Consider the following 21,479-nt stretch of genomic DNA (forward strand, 5'->3'; position numbering starts at 1 on the left):
TGGTAAAATTCTACAGTTACTGAAAAAAAGCGTACATCTACATTTCCTAAGTTCAGTTACACCAGTAGAACTATTTATGGAACTAACACTAGTGGTCTCGAAATTCTCTGTCTACTAAGAGAGCAACTACTTGTATTAATACTGCTACACTACAGCTAATACCAACACCAACAAAACTTCACAAAATTATTTGCTAAAATCAAAAATTCAAGCGGCCACTGGAACACTCAACGAACTTAAAACACTGAATGAAAATTTTACTGGGATATTTCACTAGAAACAATAAGAAACATCCGCTGAAAACTAAAGCACGAAATTTACTCAACGACTTCAATGATGAGAAAACTAAAAAACACAGCGAGCGAACCTTTCCAAAAGTGTATTAAATCGTTATTTTGCCACAAACGGCACGAAACATCGCTGAAAACTATTAAATTTAATAACTGTATAACAGTGCACAAATAACTTTGTCGGTGCTTAGCTTTATACCTGCTACAGCTGCAGCTGCATGCCGCAAAATGTAAACACACTACTGAGGCGTAAGTCTCGGATGAACAACATAAGCACACTCACGAATAACAGACCATTCGAGTCAATAACACAGGAAGAAAGACTGAGATTATTGAAAATCCACTAATTAGGTACTTTTACAGTGAATGTTAACACAAACTTTTAAATAAGTAACTGAAGACTAAAACTTTATAAAATATTGACGAGCAACTTCAACAGCAGTCGAGCACACGTGGCATCACACCCTCCACTTTTGCCTCGTCCACTCTGTTACATGCTCAGAATACAATTTATCCCTTAATATGGTTGTACTGCTCTTAGATGTATTACCCCCCCCCCCCTCTTAATATTTGTTCTTAGCCCACCTCATTAATTTTATACCATTGAGACACTGGTTTTACTAATCTGTGTTTTTTTCTGTCCCCTCCAATGCAGAAACTATGAGCCCTAGAGAAAAATCAATAGGAACTATTTTGTTGGTAATTTGATGTAGTTTAATTTTGTACTGAGAAACATTTTTGCTTAGTGCTGCGGTTTTAGAATTATGCCAGAAAAAGCATAAAAAGAGACCTTTAAAACCCCCATCCATGTGAGAATTCGTAGTACATTGTGAATGCATCCCCCTCACGACTGTAGAGAAGTTTGCCACTAACTTGAATTGTTCCTCTGTTCGCTTTTCCTTCGTCTTTGTTGACTCAACCATATTTTTTGTGGAACATATTGAATATAAATTTGGAGAACTTGAGTCATTGGGAAAAAATTCACGATGGACTAATATTGATTAAAGCCTCTTATGCTGCACTCTATAGCTCTTCAGGCATGTGAAGCATTGACCCTTGCCCCACTTAAGACTTTGAATATAGCTCAAGGAATCATCTTCCACCTTTCACTCCAAAGAGTGTTATAATTTCATGTATTGACTCGTTCCATGACCATGGAGATTTCTCCTTAATTTGGTCCCACGGAACAATAAATAAATAAATAAATAAATAAACAAGGAGCTGCGAGCTAACCTTGAGCAGTGAGGTGCACATCTTGTCAAATCCTTCGAAAAAGCTCCCAAGGATAATAGGATACAGCACAACCTTTGAAGGGAATGTCCTCACAGAAAACATTAGTCATGTTTTACAGGTGTGATGTGAAACCTTACTTCCCACTGCCCACTGGTTTTCCAGTCTTCAAGAAAGAAAAAAAAAAAAAGTAGGAATATCAATTTGTTGGCCGCCTCTGAGGCACATGAAAAATATGAATGCTTACATCCCATTGATATGATATCCAGTTATGTGGAAGTCATTAGCCATCATTCCCACCAACTCAGTCTTTCAGGAATCAGTGCTCTCACCACTCTCTCCTCTTGTGGTTCCTGCAGAACTGTCTTTGGGAAGCACACCCCACACCTGACCAGAGGAGCAGCTTCCTGCTCCGGAGTGTACCATTGACAGGGCTCCTTCTTGGGGCGCATCTCCCCAGAAATCCACAGATCATAGGCCCAACGCCAGCCACTGGCTGAAGGAACCGTGACCTATGGATCCCACGGCTGTCTGCTCTTCATCCACCCTCACACTTGTCATTGGTAGGCTCTTGCAAGAATCCCAGCCACCAGAGGCTGTGTGGAGGGGGAGGAGAAACTGGGACAAGACTACTGTGGTTACCTCAGAGGTGCCAGATCCCCCCATGCTGTTGGTTTCTGAACGAGTGCTCATAGATTTGGTTCCACCCCATCAGCAGGAGGCAGTGACCTGGGGGCATGACCAGTCTTCCTGACCCCTTCACCCCCCTAAACTGCCCCTTCGCCCCTATACTGGATGCCCATAACATGATCATTAAGTGGAACTGTAATGGATGTTACTGTCACCTGCCAAATTACAACACTTTATTTCCTCCTCTTCTGAAATTTGTGTTGTTCCACAATAGTTGCACTTCACTGACGACCATTCCCCAACACACTGTGGTTATTGTGCGTTCTGTTGGAACTGTGCTGGTCCTGAGAGGGCATCAAAAGGGGTCCATACATCAGTTTGCATAGATGTGGTCAGTGAGTGGATTCCCCTTCATACCACACTGGAAGCAATAGTGGTACAGGTGCAAACTACCTCAGTGACCACCATTTGCAACATGTATTAATCTCCAGGCAGGCAGCTTACTTACTTTGAGTTGACCACCTTGATCCGGCAACTGCCCCCTCCTATGTCTCCTCATACTTGGAGATTCCCCCCTATGAACCATAGACCTTGCCGTTGGTGGGGAGGCTTGCGTGCCTCAGCGACACAGATAGCCGAACCATTGGTGCAACCACAACGGAGGGGTATCTGTTGAGAGGCCAGACAAATGTATGGTTCCTGAAGAGGGGCAGCAGCCTTTTCAGTAGTTGCAGGGGCAACAGTCTGGATGATTGACTGATCTGGCCTTGTAACACTAACCAAAACGGCCTTGCTGTGCTGGTACTGCGAATGGCTGAAAGCAAGGGGAAACTACGGCCATAATTTTTTCCCGAGGGCATGCAGCTTTACTGTATGGATAAATGATGATGGCGTCCTCTTGGGTAAAATATTCCGGAGGTAAAATAGTCCCCCATTCGGATCTCCGGGCAGGGACTACTCAAGAGGACGTCGTTATCAGGAGAAAGAAAACTGGCATTCTACGGATCGGCGCGTGGAATGTCAGATCCCTTAATCGGGCAGGTAGGTTAGAAAATTTAAAAAGGGAGGTGGATAGGTTAAAGTTGGATATAGTGGGAATTAGTGAAATTCGGTGGCAGGAGGAACAAGACTTTCGGTCAGGCGTATACAGGGTTATAAATACAAAATCAAATAGGGGTAATGCAGGAGTAGGTTTAATAATGAATAAAGCAATAGGAATGCGGGTAAGCTCTACTACAAACAGCACAGTGAACGCATTGTTGTGGCCAAGATAGACACGAAGCCCACGCCTACGACAGTAGTACAAGTCTATATGCCTACTAGCTCTGCAGATGACGAAGAAATTGAAGAAATGTATGACGAGATAAAAGAAATTATTCAGATAGTGAAGGGAGACGAAAATTTAATAGTCATGGGTGACTGGAATTCGACAGTAGGAAAAGGAAGAGAAGGAAACGTAGTAGGTGAATATGGATTGGGGCTAAGAAATGAAAGAGGAAGCCGCCTTGTAGAATTTTGCACAGAGCATGACTTAATCATAGCTAACACTTGGCTCAAGAATCATAAAAGAAGGTTGTATACCTGGAAGAATCCTGGAGATACTAAAAGGTATCAGATAGATTATATAATGGTAAGACAGAGATTTAGGAACCAGGTTTTAAATTGTAAGACATTTCCAGGGGCAGATGTGGACCCTGACCACAATCTATTGGTTACGAACTGCATATTAAAACTGAAGAAACTGCAAAAAGGAGTGAATTTAAGGAGATGGGACCTGGATAAACTGAAAGAACCAGAGGTTGTACAGAGTTTCAGGGAGAGCATAAGGGGAAAATTGACAGGAATGGGGGAAAGAAATACAGTAGAAGAAGAATGGGTAGCTTTGAGGGATGAAGTAGTGAAGGCAGCAGAGGATCAAGTAGGTAAAAAGACTAGGGCTAGTAGAAATCCTTGGGTAACAGAAGAAATATTGAATTTAATTGATGAAAGGAGAAAATATAAAAATGCAGTAAATGAAGCAGGCAAAAAGGAATACAAACGTCTCAAAAATGAGATCCACAGGAAGTGCAAATGTGGCTAAGCAGGGATGGCTAGAGGACAAATGTAAGGATTTAGAGGCTTTTCTCACTAGGGGTAAGATAGATACTGCCTACAGGAAAATTAAAGAGACCTTTGGAGAAAGGAGAACCACTTGTATGAATATCAAGAGCTCAGATGGAAACCCAGTTCTAAGCAATGAAGGGAAAGCAGAAAGATGGAAGGAGTATATAGAGGGTCTATACAAGGGCAATGTACTTGAGGGCAATGTTATAGAAATGGAAGAGAATGTAGATGAAGATGAAATGAGAGATATCATACTGCGTGAAGAGTTTGATAGAGCACTGAAAGACCTAAGTCGAAACAAGGCCCCGGGAGTAGACAACATTCCATTAGAACTACTGACAGCCTTAGGAGAGCCAGTCCTGACAAAACTCTACCATCTGGTGAGCAAAATGTACGAGACAGGCGAAATACCCTCAGACTTCAAGAAGAATATAATAATTCCAATTCCAAAGAAAGCAGGTGTTGACAGATGTGAAAATTACCGAACTATCAGTTTAATAAGTCACGGCTGCAAAATACTAATGCGAATTCTTTACAGACGAATGGAAAATCTGGTAGAAGCCGACCTTGGGGAAGATCAGTTTGGATTCCGTAGAAATATGGGAACACGTGAGGCAATACTGACCTTATGACTTATCTTAGAAGAAAGATTAAGGAAAGGCAAACCTACGTTTCTAGCATTTGTAGACTTAGAGAAAGCTTTTGACAATGTTAACTGGAATACTCTCTTTCAAATTTTGAAGGTGGCAGGTGTAAAATACAGGGAGCGAAAGGCTATTTACAATTTGTACAGAAACCAGATGGCAGTAATAAGAGTTGAGGGGCATGAAAGGGAAGCAGTGGTTGGGAAAGGAGTGAGACAGGGTTGTAGCCTCTCCCCGATGTTGTTCAATCTGTATATTGAGCAAGCAGTAAAAGAAACAAAAGAAGAATTCGGAGTATGTATTAAAATCCATGGAGAAGAAATAGAAACTTTGAGGTTCGCCGATGACATTATAATTCTGTCAGAGACAGCAAAGGACTTGAAATAGCAGTTGAACGGAATGGACAGTGTCTTGAAAGGAGGATATAAGATGAACATCAACAAAAGCAAAACGAGGATAATGGAATGTAGTCGAATTAAATCGAGTGATGCTGAGGGAATTAGATTAGGAAATGAGACACTTAAAGTAGTAAAGGAGTTTTGCTATTTGGGGAGCAAAATAACTGATGATGGTCGAAGTAGAGAGGATATAAAATGTAGACTGGCAATGGCAAGGAAAGCGTTTCTGAAGAAGGGAAATTTGTTAACATCAAGTATAGATTAAAGTGTCAGTAAGTCATTTCTAAAAGTATTTGTATGGAGTGTAACCATGTACGGAAGTGAAACGTGGACGATAAATAGTTTGGTCAAGAAGAGAATAGAAGCTTTAGAAAAGTGGTGCTACAGAAGAATGCTGAAGATTAGATGGGTAGATCACATAACTAATGAGGAGGTATTGAATAGAATTAGGGAGAAGAGGAGTTTGTGGCACAACTTGACTAGAAGAAGGGATCGGTTGGTAGGACATGTTATGAGGCATCAAGGATCACCAATTTAGTGATGGAGGGCAGAGTGGAGGGTAAAAATCGTAGAGGGAGACCAAGAGATGAATACACTAAGCAGCTTCAGAAGGATGTAGGCTGCAGTACGTACTGGGAGATGAAGAACCTTGCACAGGATAGGGTAGCATGGAGAGTTGCATCAAACCAGTCTCAGGACTGAAGACCACCACAACAACAACAACAACGGAAATGCCAGGTAGGAAGATCAGTAGTGGAGGAAAAGAGAGATTGGTACTTATGGTAAAGAAGACATGTTAAGTTGCAGAGAGGCACAAGTGTCTTTTTAATTGTACTTGTCTGCAACTTAACATGTCTTCTTTACAGTACGTAGCAGTCTTTTCCTACATACTTGTAATGATACTTAAGAAGTTTAATTTGTGGAAACATACACTTTTTAAATGGAACAATGCTTATTGACAATGACAAACTAAAAGTAGGATAATTAAAATGTCAGTGGTGTTTGTTGCAGGATTCTCATGAAGTTGTTTATGAGATGTCGTATTTTGAAAAGTTCTCACACTGACACTTCAACAATACCTGCCATAGCACACTCTAAAGGAGAACACAGATGCAGACATTAAAACACAGATTCTGACCAGTAACAAGACAATTGACCATCACAGGTTGTGTTCAAAATGACTGCCGGCAGTGGCAATACATGCTTCCTGTTTGGTATGGAACGACTGCTGCACATGTGCTAGCATTTCAGCAGAGGTGACTTAGCAGGCTGCAGTAATATGTCGCTGCATATCATTGGGTATACTTGGTAAGCCCTTGTAGAGTGTCTTTCGGTTTTACCCACATCAAAAAGTCCACAGGTGCCAAATCCAGAGAACAGGCCAGCCAAGGTACTGGTCCTTTGCATCCAGTCCAATGAGAAATAATTTATGAAGGACAGTTATCAATTTGCTAGTAAAGGTTCCTCCTAGTCTGCAGAGGAAAGTCTTCTAGCATCTGTGGAAAATGGTCTGTTAGGAGGCTGTGATACTCATGTGCATACAATGATCCATCTGTGGTAAACAGGCCTATGAGCTGATGGTTTACTATCTCTAACCACACATTTATACTCTATAGACGCTGACACACTACATGACAAAGCCAATAGGGATTGTCAACAGACAAATAATACATGTTTCGGCAGTTTAGCAGGCCATTATTGGTAAATGTGGCCTCATCACTAAACAAGATACAAGATACATCTGGAGTATCTGTGTTAATGACCATGTACAGAAGTTAAAAACATTCTCATAATCGCTTCTATACAGCTCTTGAAAGGAGATAGATGTGATAGTAATGGAAATCTATGTCGATGAAGAATGCGTAGGACAGTGCAACAGCACCAAGAACATTAACGTACCCCTCTTTTGTCGTCACTTCTTTCCTCCTGTTATGTTGTCGAGGTGTTACACTACCAATTTAAAAAAAAAAAAAGAGAAACTGGTTGAAGGGGTTGATAAATAATAACCAAGATGGTTGATGTCTATTGGAATATCTTGCCACATACAGTGTACAAGAACAAACTGCAGACTTCCTACACTTACCAACGCCACAAGCATGTTGCCTAACCTGTGTCCTGCCATCCTGATTTAGGTCTTCTGTGATTTCCCTAAATCGCTTCAGGCAATTGCTGGGATGGTTCCTTTGAAAGGGCACTGTCGATTTCCTTCCCCATCCTTCCCTAGTCCGGTGGGATTGATGTCCTCGCTATTTGATCCCCTCCCCCAAATCAACCAACCATGTTGTCTCTTTCTGCGTGATAGATTGTACTGTCCACACATGACCCTTTGCTTGGACTGTCACACACGAACAGACTAGCAAATCACAATGTACTCAAAGAACACCAAGCACACTTTAAGCAAACATAGCAACATCGTACACAGCAACTACAGAGGGTGAATGGCACAAACATGTAACAGTATGACAACTTTCCAAACTACGATATCTCGTAAATGACTCGCACTAGAATCTTGCAATCGACACCACTGACATTCTCATTTATCTTACTTCTAGTATGTTAATGTCAGCAGGCATTGTTCCATGTTTTTAACGAATTGTATGTGTATGCACAAAAAATACACTTTCTAAGTAGTGTTACAATCTGTTTATTGGCTAACAGTACAAGCCACTGATTACCAATCCATTCTCTGAAAGCAGGCCTTCAATAGCACTTTCCATTCCCACAGTATATGTGGTGCAAGTTTTAAGTGGTTCGCCGCATATATAGAAATGTCTGGGCTGCAGTATCTTAGCATTCCACTAGACGAGCTGAAACAAAATGGCACAACCCACCAATAAAATTGAGTATGTTGTAATTAGTTTTTGCTAGCAGTGGGGAAAAAGTAATTTAGATTGCCTGAGCAGAGCTGCAACATTTCCGCTGTCACCAAAAATTAATTACAACAACATAGTCTAATTTATCAATAGATTGCACCATTTTTTTATTTTGACTCCTCAAGTGGTGTGCTAAGATACTGTGGCACTGGTTTCAGTGTGTACCAGGTCTGCAGATATGTACCTGCAAATAAACAAAAAATAGTTCTGCTACTGTTTTTTGAAGTGAAGATGAAATTTAATTATTACCACTTGTGGTAGGTGTGACTATCATGTTAGCAACATTTTTAATGGAGCAGATAATGACTCCCATAATACGTAATGATAATATTCATGAATTATTTGCACTAGAACCCTACAACTAACACCGTTGTTATTTATACCACCAGTTAAAAAAAAAGTTTTGTCTATAAGTATGAAATAAAACAAATTAGAGAAACATTTTACACGCCTTTGAACAATACTTGTAATTCTGTACAGCAAATTTTTGGGACTGAAAAATTGTTAACTCATTTATGACTTTAGCATAGATAATAGAAATATATCAGATCCAAACAACAACAGACTGCATGGTCTACATAATCCACCACATGAATCTCCTCTACCACTCTTAAGATTCTAAGTTTCATATTGAACTTCAAACTCTGTCAGCTCCTCTTGTGCTGTACATGATTTCGAACACCATTCAGAGGCGAGCCAAATGTTTTTAGTTTTTATAGTCTCTTTCATTTCTTGCTTTTAGACAAATGATTTCGCAAAACATTTGATTGTGTTTTTTTTCCAATTTTATTTTCAAGTTTTGTTCAGAGAGCATGAAATGCAATATATTTAAATATTGATCAATATTCTATAATTATTAACATGTATAGATCAAGTAAAAGCAGAGAAGTTTAAATTTATGCTGTTATTTTATGTTTATTTTGTATAATAACTTGAAAGAAAGAAATCCACAATTTATCACATGATGAGAATTAGAATTATGTTAACCTCTTCAGCTCTAGAGATGGTCGATCTTTGTGCTCAGTGTTATCATCAAAGGGCAGTACAATAATAGGTGTATAATAGGTGTAGGAAGTCCTTCCATTCTAAAGTGTTGTTCTGTGTCAGATGGTTGAAGACCTCTCAAACGCACATACTTTTTGACGACTTCTTGTGAGATGCAGCCACAGAACAGTCAGTCTCTGTTAGTAGCATCAAAAATGAAAAAAAGGGTCAAGATCAAAGTCTGCTCAAAATTACATATACTGAACCACTGATGAACATTCATAGACTACACCTCAAGGCAAAGTAAGCCCAGTAGTCTCCCAGCTCAGTATCAAAGGCATCTGAAGTCATAGGATTTTTGTGTTGAATTTTTGATCATAACTAACAGCTATTGGTTGAATATCACAAAGGTGCTTATCATTAGTTGAAATGTTGAGAGGATTGTCAAAGCGAATGAGAACTTCCAGGGGTTGCTGACCTTCGTGAAACTGAACTAAATACGTCCAGCGAAAAATTTTGGTGGTCAGCAATTGTTGTGCACTTCTGGTGGTACTTGAGACACTGTGTAGTAATCAGCATGAGAATTAAACTGTGAAGAAACATTAACAGTTGCTGTGGAAACAATTGTCATCTGTAGAGTTGCGACAACACTGAGATGTTAGAAAAGTTTGCAAGACGGCTTTCCTAGCATCTTCTGTTCTTGTAATGTCCTGAATTTAGTGCTTGGTTTGAAGTAAGCCATTTTGACAGTTTTCTGCACAAGTGCAACTTTTTATGTACGAAATGGCTTGGCTTTGAAGAGAGAGAGTTTTTGATGCTTCATTTACATAGCTAGCAGCAGCTGTTATGAAATATTTCAATTTCTCCTCAAACAACTAATTAAATTTTTCTCAGTTACTCTGGTTTTTCAAACAATTAAATCGTTTTTGCAAAATTGCACCTCACACTAGTCAATTTGATATCCCATTTGTCCAGTTCCCACTCTTCACTTGGTTATGAAATTTCAGATAGGAATCCATAGTGAAAGCTATGTTTGCCCATGAACTTTCGGATAAAAATCCATTATGTAGTTTATAGAGAGTGTAATTTATAGACATTGTGCAATTTAAGAAGCATACAGGTGGCCCTGTTGAACATCTTTTCCATTATTGTTCGAATCTTGGTGTAATTTAACTTCGAAACTGTCTGTGTGTGGTTACATTATCTCGGAACATTGCAGTCATATTACAACTAATTTTTGAAGTTAAAAACTGACAAAACATCATTTATGTTCCACAATATTATTTATCTTATATTTTGTTGTGAATTGGAATCGTCAGACAATTCAAGACCATTAAACAGACAGTTTAAATGTCAGCAAGAGCTTCTAGCCATAAACTTACTGTTACTTTCAAAGATAGAGTGATGATGTAAGATTATGCACCTATTTAGTACTAAGTTGTCTGATGGTGGGATAAAAAGTTACAACAAAATATAAAGTAAATGTTATTTTGAAACATTAATATTGTGTGGTTTTTAATAGATCTGCCTTTTTCAAGTTCTGACTGAATATTGCACATTTTTTGAAATGTTTATGGTTGTAGTTCTAAGTTAATTACTTTGTGCGTAAAAGGAAATATCTGACAAGAATTGCTAGATAAGACACGTTAGTGTGTCATTAGATATATTAGAGGTATGAGCAACTAAAAACAGTAATAGAATTGTGTGTAATGAGTGTCATTACAGATTGCTTTTAACAGTATCATTTCTGCTGATATGAAATTTGCCACCTGTATGCTGGTTGACGAGTCATTATGGTATACAAGAATAAAGTGAAAAGTTCTCGATCTGGCACAGAGAGAGCATTGATATCAATGACTTCATTTGTACATGTTGATCAATAATGTTACGTACCTAACAGGTTCATTTGTGTGGCTTAATGTGGTCATATGGCGTGTTTCATTCAAATGGAGAAACTGAAATACCCTGCTGTCATAAAATTCTTTGTGTTGTTTTGTAAATCAGCTTTGGATGTCACCCATGGAGATTCATCCAGAGTGAAAGATTTAAAAGGCTTCTGCTAGTTTGTTTTTAACAGTTATGAAATGGGTGGCTGAAATAAAATGAAACTGCACTTCTTTTGAAGACGAACCATTTGATGGATGTCGCAAAACTGCAACCACATGAGAAACTGAGTAACATGACAGAGAACAATTGGCATCTAAAGGTGTACAAAGTAGCTGATTGATAAGCTTATCAGAATAAGTAGTATGATATATTTCAAATGAAATACGGAACTGAACAAATAAAGTACAAGATGATTTGCGCACTTTTAAAAAGAATCTCACTTGCGTTGTATGCTGATCTGTTATTGCAGATACAGTTTAGGTGTACTGCACCATGCCAGAAATGCAACACCAAGGGAGTAGATGGAAGCTGGTTTCTGTGCCCGAAAGATGACAGTCAGTATCGTCCACTTTGCTTGTTATGATGATTTTTTTTTTTTCCAGGATGCAAAAAGTTATGCTTCATTGAATATCTAACAAAGAGTAAGATAACTGCAAATACTTGGTAGGTTCTTGACAAACTGAATAAAGAGAGAATTTGAAGACGCTTGAAATGCAAAAGGAAAAATCCCTTTATTTATCAGGGCAGTGTACCTATTTACATTGGTAGATAGGATAGATTGCTACTCACCTTATAGAGGAGGTATTGAGTCATAGACAGGTGCAGTGAAAAAGACACAAGGTCACCATCCCAGGGTTCTAGAACCTGATTTCTCAAAAACTTCTCATGTTTCATATCAGACCTTCTTGACCAGTATTTTATTATTGTAGAGTAGTAAGAAAGAGGGAGTGAGGTTTGTTTCATCCATATATATTTTATTTCTCTTGTGCGTGCTAGTCCTGATGTTCATAGTATCATATGTATAGCGCTGATCTTCCAGCAAAATTAAGAGGCAATTAAAAGTTGGTAGAATTTTCTCATGTTATAGCAGTTCATTGGTAGGCTATAGTGAGCCAGTATGAGATGCGGTTTGAGATGGACAGTTGCAAATTTATGGTTTTGTTTTTATTGTTCTTTTTAATCAATTTGTTCCTTTTTGCTGGTTGCTAAACAACTTGTAATACCTAATTTAGAATTCAACCTTTGACTACATCCAGTATTTCGGCTGTGTGTGTGTGAAAAGTGTTCTGTCGTATAGTGTTACTACACACCATGCATATCTTGCAACAAATCATTAGTAGTAAGCAGCTAGTAAATGGTTTCTCTGAATAATCAATTATTGTGACTTTCCAATGAAGAACTGAATGGCAACCGTGTACAATTCATAAATGGACCTGGTGGTCTAGTGGTAAAGTGCGTGTCTGAAACTGAAAAGTCATGGGTTTGAATCCTGGTCAGACCACGGATGTTTTTTCAGTTTAACTTAGTCTTCACCACTCGAGAATGTGAAGAGTCACAACAAATGAATTTGCGTAGGATTCTACATTAAACCATAGATCCTTTTTCTCTTGTAGGATAATTGGGTTAGGTTAGGGAAATGCAAGTTGCCAAAGTGAATTTAATTGAATAAATTAGTAAGGAAGTGGCTACTTTAAAAAAACTCCTGCTTCCACAGTTTTACTACACATCTTTCATTTATTTACTGTCAACAGTTAAATATTTTACTTGATGACATTGGCAGTTCTCAAAGAAAATATTTTTCATATCAGTCAGTACTGATTATGATATACAGTATATTATTATTTGTCATTCAGCTTTACAACAAACATTACCATTTGCCTTGTGGCTAACAGAACCTTCATTCCCTGATTGTATATATTCAGATAATTTGCAAAAAGAGTGACTAACGAGGTATGTTTGCATGCCATCTACAAGACACGATTCTGTAATTTAACTACAAGGAAGAATAAGATTAGAAAGTTAGTGTTGATAACACAGAAAGAGTATTACGTACCAATTTTAATTTCGCTGGGTCACACTTTTAAAAATGGTGTTTTCACTCCTTGATTTAGAAATTTATAACATTTCGGGTTTCTAGCTTATGAATCCTTTTTTTCTCAGTGATTTGTGCTTCTTCATGAAAAGGTTACGCACGTTACATTTTAACATTTACAATGTATATTTTTATGGGAGTTGTTACGTATCACTGTTAATTTGATTGGATATTTGCGGATACCAGACATTGATTCATCAATGCTTAACATCACAGTAACAGGGAGCTTGGAAACAGCCATTTATGTATACTTAGAACAGTTTATAATAATAAAGGAACAAGATATAAGTATATTATGAAATGAAGTGCACATCAGGGCTAACTAAATTAAAGCTAGAGAATTTGAGGATTTAAGAATGTGGATTGTTCTTTTTCCTTTACTTCAGAAAAGGTGGAGAGATGAGACAGTCATTGTCACATAATCATATCTGAGGAACCAGGAATTGTAAGAGTATAAACTGGAATATTGCTATTAATTTGTGGTAAGTAATGCAATTTTGCTATTTGTTATTCATTTTGACATGAGAAAAAGGTAACTATATGAAGGCAGAAACTGTTGTAAAAAGAAGACACAGAAACACCAATGGAAAAATGGGATTAAAATAACAAAGTACGTTATTATGAAAATCTGCAAGATGGTTAGAATGTTTGTTTACAAACCAAGAGTTTGGTTTAATGTCTATCTACCAGTGGAGAAGTATCAAATAATATGATAAAGGGTGACATGGGTACAGCGATAGAGTGTTTGGACTTTGGTAGTTGAGTCAACGAAGGAAAATTAGTAGAAAAAATCATGTAATTGCAAATTTTTGTACAGTGTTAAGAGGGTGTGTCATGAACAACATACTATAAATGCTCACCAGTGGGACGTGAGAGTGGAGGTGGGGGCAAAATTTGAACATCAATTAATGTTTTTCTTGAATAACTCATAAACTATGGCAGTACCAAAAACGTTTTCCAGTATAAAATTAAACTATGTTAAATTCCCAGTAAAATGGTCCAAGTAATTTTTTTCCCTCTAGGATTAATAGTTTCCATGTTGCAGGGGTGGGAATGGAGGGTAGAAGTGTGATTGGGAACGTAGGTTGCCAGTTTGTGGTCGCGCACTTCCTTCCTTCATAGGTCTACAAACAGAAGATTGAGCATGTGATTCCCCACTCTATCTACCCCAATATGTGACAAGAAGCAACTACATGGTTCTTCACAAAGTTATACTGACTGTCCGCAGCATGTCATGTGAATCACTGACGATGCTGTGTGCAGGCATGCCCAGGTCATGTTTACTTTCTACAAAGTGCACCAACACTACATGGAATACAGACATGAGTTACTAATAATACTAACACGAGAAACACACATGGACAGTATCTATGTAAATCTCTGCATACTATTCTGCCTAGCTGAGCGGTCTAAGGCGCTGCAGTCATGGACTGTGCGGCTGGTCCCGGTGGAGGTTAGTCCTCCCTCGGGCATGGGTGTGTGTGTTTGTCCTTAGGATAATTTAGGTTAAGTAGTGTGTAAGCTTAGGGACTGATGACCTTTGCCGTTAAGTCCCATAAGATTTCACACACATTTGAACTATTCTGCCCTGTTGAAGAGGAAGTTGATTTGTGGTCGTTCTGTACGGCAGCTTTAGCATTCTTCTAAGAAAAGCAACTTCCACTACTATGGCCCCTGCTTGCTGTTCAGTTTGCAGGCAGATTATCTACCTCCCCACTATTTCATGCCCAGTTCTCTTGTGCGAGTAGACAAATAACTTCACTGAGCTTGCATTTATGTAGTGGAGTTATTTTCAGTTTGTTAAAGGAGTACTTATTTGCAGGTGTTAAGTGGACTTTTACGTAAAAGACATTCCTATAAACAGTGGATGAGAAGTGTATAACTCCTAAGTGTGATTGTGTCAGTGACCTTTGTAGTGTTAGTGAAAAAGATGTTGGATTGATAAATGTGACTCCTTGTTGCTGTCTGTCATGGACAGCATATTGCAAAGCCATGTGACAGTGTTGTTGTCACTTTGTACTGAATTAATGAATGGCCAGAAAGTTACTTCAGTCGTCTGACTTTTGTGTTACTGGTAAACTGTGAAAATCACTTCCACTGAGGAAATGATGGAACTTGTAGAGTGGGCTGCACTGAGTGGAACCACTTACCAGAGATCTGCTGTATATCTTCCAAAGTGGTTTTGAATACAGGGTTTTTCAAAATGAACATACTGGTTATAAAGTGTTGTAGCATTTATTACGTTCAACTTACAATTGTAAATAATATACCAAATGAAAGAGCAACTCAAATGGTTCTGTTTGCATACCTGTGGGAAGAATATGGAATGACAAAGAGTGACTGAAAAACGTGTTGAACGAGTGTGAGTCTTTCACGCTTTGGCCCAAGAAATATCCCCACTGAAAGTTCATAGGCCTTTCTTTCTCGGGGATCAACTGTAACTGATGTTTCTTATCTTGATGTGCTACAGCTATGGCCCATGCCTCAATGGGGAGAAACTCAGCAACACATACATATTTGGGAGCAAGACAGTGCACCGCCTCGCTAGCATAACTCAGTGTGCGACTGGGTAAATGACGTTGTATATGACCGTTGGATTGAATGCAAGGGGCCGGTTAACACAGCATTTTATACATGACCTCCATGCTCACACACTGTGGAGGGTTGATATGACTGTGAAACATCCTGCAGTTGCTCCTTGAGACATGGTGGTAGAAATAGTGGAGAATCACTTGCTCACTCTTCAGTTTGCAGACCTAAAATGGAGGGAAGTACATTGCCACATTCTGGCGACCTACATTCCCTTGCGCTTCTACCCTCCACCCTCACTTTCATCTATTTTTAATTCACTTCATTTAAAAGCAAATAATAATTTTGTACCATTAAAACACTACTTTTAATAATAGGGGATTTTTACATTCCCTGCAATGTGGAAACTGTTAATCCTAAAGAAAAAATAATAAACCCTTTTTTTTAGATAATTTAATGTAATTTTGTACTGCAAAATGTTTTCACTAGAAACGTGGTTTTAAAGTTATTTGAAAAAATGTGAAGAAGGACCTTTAAATGGGCCCCCAACGCCACTCTCGCACCCCACTGGTGGTGGTTTTTAGAATGTTGTTCATGACAGTCCCTCCTACCACTATATGGTACAAAAATTTGGTGACTACACAATTTTTTCCTCTATTGACCTTGTTTGGATTTTGCTGACTGGGCTGTGAAATTTGAAAGTCTTTGAGGGCAAGAATTTTTAATGCCTTATTTGATTTGACTGCCTTCAGACCAGTCTTTGTTAATGAAGCAGTATGCTACACATAAAATTTTTAGCCAGGAATGGCAGCATCATCAAGTCGAAAACATAATGAAGCTGAAAGACAGACAATTGTGTGTGACTCATACAGTTGGGCCAGTGTCAGCATACCGTATGCTAGATTTGTTACAGGAATTTTTCCTCATCTTCATGAATTTTGAGAGATTGTCCCCCTTATATCTTCACAGTAGGCTCATTTTCTGGATTTAAAGACACCAAAGTGACTAAATATCAATAAGCTCTGCACCTGTATCATAATGTGTTTGTACTCTATTTTTAATTGTATTGTGCAAAGTAAGTTTGCTATGTTTTAATTATGAGGAGCCTAATATTATATGCCTTTAGTCTAGCTTCTTGTAATCTTTGAGAACAGTGTTGTATATAATATATTATTTACTGGATTATGACTGTCAACAGAGACTCTGGCAATATGTTGCTTATTTCACAGAAAAAGTAATTTTAAAAAGCTTAAAATATGGCACAGAATTTTTCTGCTTACTCATTATGACACTTAAGACCTCAGGTAAATAAGTGCATATTTTTAACCAAGTAATTATATTAATTGCAGGGTGCTGGTGTGATCTCATCTGCACCACAGGTTCTCCGAACACTTAGTTTGCAAAGTCCAAAAACATCTGGGCAGAGTAAGTGCTGTTGTTGTATTATTTATGTTATTCTAAATTATTGAGTATCACAGTTTAAACTTCCCCTATAGATTTCTAATTATATATAATCATATTAAAATAGTTTAGGCTTTAAGAACAAACTACTACTCCTTTTTGTGTTAAATGTGACACAGTGTATTTCCTTTAGCAGCTCAACTAGTTACTGATATATTGTAAATCCATCATCTTGATTCTGGTCAGATAGAGATGTACTGCGAAAATACTCATTGAATAAAAGATGTGTCAAATTAAAGATCTCAATCAAGATAATTCTTTAACATACACTGCATTGCTTATTGTGCTGTCTGAACTTACCTGTCATAGCACACTAAAGCTCCAATTCCCCATAGGTTTTTAATTCTTTCTGTCGGCCTCTGCAGAGTCTCTTCCACAATACTGTAGGACAAATGCTGTAAGGCAAATGATTATAGCAGAGAATTTAGCTTTTACAAAACTTCAGAGCTGTTTATGAAATAGAATTCTTCTAATCTTTAGCAAAACATCCACACCTATTCAAGCTTTCCTTGTGGACAGGTTCGAAGCTTTTACTAACCACTGGTATTTTTCTGCTCCTTCCACACCACCCACAAGTTGCCGAGAAGTAAATTCCTACCAATATGCACTCTTAAAAGTGCTAATCACATGCCATTGTGGGAGAGCCCCTGTGGAATCATTAAGGAATGGGGGAAATGCATGTTGCACATGAAAGCTGTCTCTGTCCTTCGAATACACTCACGTAGTTCAATTAGCAGTGCACTGTCTGCAAAAGGCTCTTATCTAGCTTAAGTTCAGGTGCGGGTGTGGCAACTGACACGTCATACAGTCGTCTAGATGGTAGAATGTCTCATTCAAGCGAAGTTGTTACAATATATTCATTGTATAGTCTAAGAGTTCAAAAAATTAATTCATTGTTGAAAATTCTCATGCCATTCTCAAAAATACGTCAGTGTAGTTGCCTATGTGGTAGGAACTTTTAGCTTTCTATGGTGCAGTATTCTTTTGTAGACTGTACAACTCTCTGAAATCCACTTTTTAGTAACCTAGCATTATACTGAACAAATAGTATTACTTGATAGCAGCAAACAAAATATCAAAGATGAAGAGCATATTGGACAAAATAATAAATAACAAAATTATTTTGTTTGGTGGAAGATACATGATTGAGAGAGTGATAGTGTTGAAGTAATTTTTCTTTTATTGGAAATGGAAATGCTGTGTGGCTATGGCCTCCTGTTGGGTAGACTGTTCGTCTGGTGCAAGTCTTGAGAGTTGACGACACTTCGGCGACTTGCGTGTTGATGGGGATGAAAGGATGATGATAAGGACAACACCACACCAGTCCCCGAGTGGAGAAAAACTCCGATCAGCTGGAAATCGAACCCAGGCTGTTAGGTATGACATTCCGTCACGCTGACAACTCAGCTACCAGGGGCGGACTTTTTTTTATTGTAACATACTCTGCATTACCTTGCAACATACTCGGAAAACATTGGAAACGTTTGTAAGTGCTCAGCATAGAATTACACGCACCATTCCCAACAACTGTAACTTTTCGTTTCGGTCTTATTTTACTTTACAGTTAGTCAAGAGATCTCACAGTGAAAAAAGAGTGATTTAACGAAACAGAGGTAACATGTCTCTCTTAGGCCATCGATATATTGGTGCCTCTGTGGTCTCTAATCTTTCAAAAGAAGTGAACCCATGTTGTTGTAAAGGCATGACTGCGCAATGTCTTAAATGTTGTGTTACCAAAATTGACTCATATGTTGTTTCCATCATGTACCCCAATGAATTTGTTGTTTACGTTCATACTTGCCGCAGACATTTAACATTTCCTGCTAATTTTTCAGCTAAAGATTTAGTGATATTTTTTGTTGTTTATTTATCTATTTATTTTTCCATGCATGATTAGGGCCTGTTTGTTCTTAAGCCTTACCAGGAAAGACTCTGGTATAAAAAGACTTGCATATAATACTGGATACAACACTTAGAAGTAACTATTAACATGTATAGTGGAAAGCAACATTAGCTGCAGTAAAAAAATTAGTTTATTGAAAGCAGAATAACAAAGGCAGGTTACAAGAAGATAGATTTAAACAAGGGGTACTAGTAGCAGTGGCCATCGGAGGATGTGTGGGGGAGGGGAGGAGGAACATGATAGAAACATAGTAAAATGGAGGAGGGGGGGGGGTGGCTTGACAGACTGAGAAGTGAGAAGCGATCAGGTTCCCCCTTCAGTTAAAATGATAATTGGTACAAGGATTCTGAACAAAATGGTCGTATCTTTTTGTACTCCCTCGTCTGTGACTATTGTTGTTGCGTTGAGTGGCAAGATGATTGTCCACTCAAATGGCAGTGTGCGGGGTCATGTTGCTCTGATCCCCACTCATTCCACAAAAAACAAGAAAACACATACTTGACAACCATTTCCTAAAGTCATAATGTATAAAAACTCGTCCAAGAAATTTTCAAAGAAATATATATCCTTACAGCACTCAGGTGGCAAGGACAGCAGTGTGCTTGATAATTCCTTCAAATTACAATTTATGTTAAGTATTCAGTAAGTTTGCTGTGGACAAAATGTTTCAGGACTTTGGATACAGTGTTTAAGATGTTGTCTGTCAAGACTAATACTAAGTTACCCTTCACGCTAGTGCTGATACCTTCTTTGTTTATTACTGCAGAAGAGATTCTCATTATTGCTTTCCTTGTTGTGTGTAATGTCATTTTTTAAGTAGAAAGCATAGTCTGGCAGTTCTTGGCAGTATGGAAACTTTAGTGGTGCTGAAAAATGTCGTGGAGTTCAACTGAGACCTCAAAAACAGTTGGTGACTTTCTTTCCTACACCCCAGCTACGGAGATTCTTTCATAGAGTCACAGGGCTCGTATTGGTGCACACAACAAATTTATGTTTACTTCGTGTATGAATAGTGTCATGAATATGCAGTTGGAATTATACTACAGTCAACCCAGACTTTTTGTGTTCACATAATGTATGAACAGAGCTTTTGAATGTCCCAATGGAATTATGATAGTCAAACATTAGAGACATAGATAATAGTTTAAAAACGACTACAAGCAGCCAAAACTAGTCACCATTAAAAATTATATGCAACTATGATAGACGCCATAAAAATAAATTGAGTTGCTGGTCCTTTAGCCCAACTCAGTGTTTGAATTACATGAACTGAAGACTTCAGCATAGTTGATTCAGTTTTGTAATTACAAAATGAAAGAGAGAGCGTGATGTATCAGAAAGGAGGCAGTCTGTCCGAGAAAGTACGTCAGTGAATTCAGGGTCTGCTGTGTAACATTTGATACTTTGTTGCTCCACCTTGTACTTTGTAACATGCGTTGATCCTTGTTGGTATGGTGTTCATACGAGATCTGTTCAAAACATTCCAGAACAGCATCCAAAAAAATTTTCTACACGTACCTTTTGCTTAATGTGCATGGTCTCCTTCGAAACACTATCCTCCAGAATTGATACACCGCTCCCAATGCCATTTCCACTTCCAGAAGCAGTCCTGCAGTGTTGCTGTATCGCTCGAAGTACCGTCCACGAATTTTCTTGTATCTTGTTTATTGTTGGAAGTCTTAGTCTTTTCAACGGGTTTTCAACTTTGGAAACAAACAAAAAAGCAGGTGGCAGGATTGGAGAGTACGGAGGATGAGGCAGCTTAGCAATTTTGCTTTTTGTGCAGTAGTTGTGCACCAACAAAGATGAATGTGTGGATGCGTTATCATGTTGCAAGAGCCATGAATTGTCTCGCCACATTTCAGGCAGTTTCCTTCTCACATTTTCTCGCAGGTGTCGCAACACATCCTGACAGTGCAGATGTGTTGCTCATCTAACTTTGCCATCTTGAAATTCGCAATCTGTGTGACACATCATCCTACTTAATACAGCACTGAACAGTAAGTAACAGACATACAACAAGGAAACCTCCAGCAGTTACGCATTAAACACAAGCATGTGCAGGGATGCCAACTGCATTTCACTCGCACACCCCATTGGCGCAAAATTATGAATGTTCTGTATTTTTTTTAGCAAACCTGTCCCAGCCTTTGAAGGTACCTTCCTGGAGTCATTTCAGCGTTTGTGGAGGGTTCTTATGATAACACATTGCAAGTTTCAAATGTTTACAAGAGTGCTCAGTCGGGTACATGTCATTAGGTATGGCATGCCATTCCTTGTGGTTGATTCGTACCTCTTGGAGGAAAGTGTTCATGTGGTGGAAGTTGTGTGCTTGCACATTATCACCTTGAAAGATAAATCCACCATCGAAATGTTTATTGTAGTACTGGATAATAGATTGGATAATCTTGTTCCAAAACTGCAGTCCTCAAATTTCCGTCAATAGTGATGAAGT

The 21,479-nt window shown here is 38.5% G+C and overlaps 1 protein-coding gene across 2 annotated transcripts in view; it reads left to right on the forward strand.

Moving 5' to 3' along the window:
• Nucleotides 1–21,479, forward strand: part of LOC126235799 (transcription factor Dp-1) — a 197,274-nt gene that overhangs the window by 28,971 nt on the left and 146,824 nt on the right. For both annotated transcript variants that reach the window (XM_049944619.1, XM_049944618.1), the window contains exon 3: nucleotides 17,010–17,085. In XM_049944619.1, coding sequence (XP_049800576.1) covers nucleotides 17,010–17,085 — 76 coding nt within the window. The remainder of the gene's footprint in view (nucleotides 1–17,009; nucleotides 17,086–21,479) is intronic.

This window comes from Schistocerca nitens, chromosome 2 (genome assembly GCF_023898315.1).
Source record: "Schistocerca nitens isolate TAMUIC-IGC-003100 chromosome 2, iqSchNite1.1, whole genome shotgun sequence".
NCBI lineage: Eukaryota > Metazoa > Arthropoda > Insecta > Orthoptera > Acrididae > Schistocerca > Schistocerca nitens.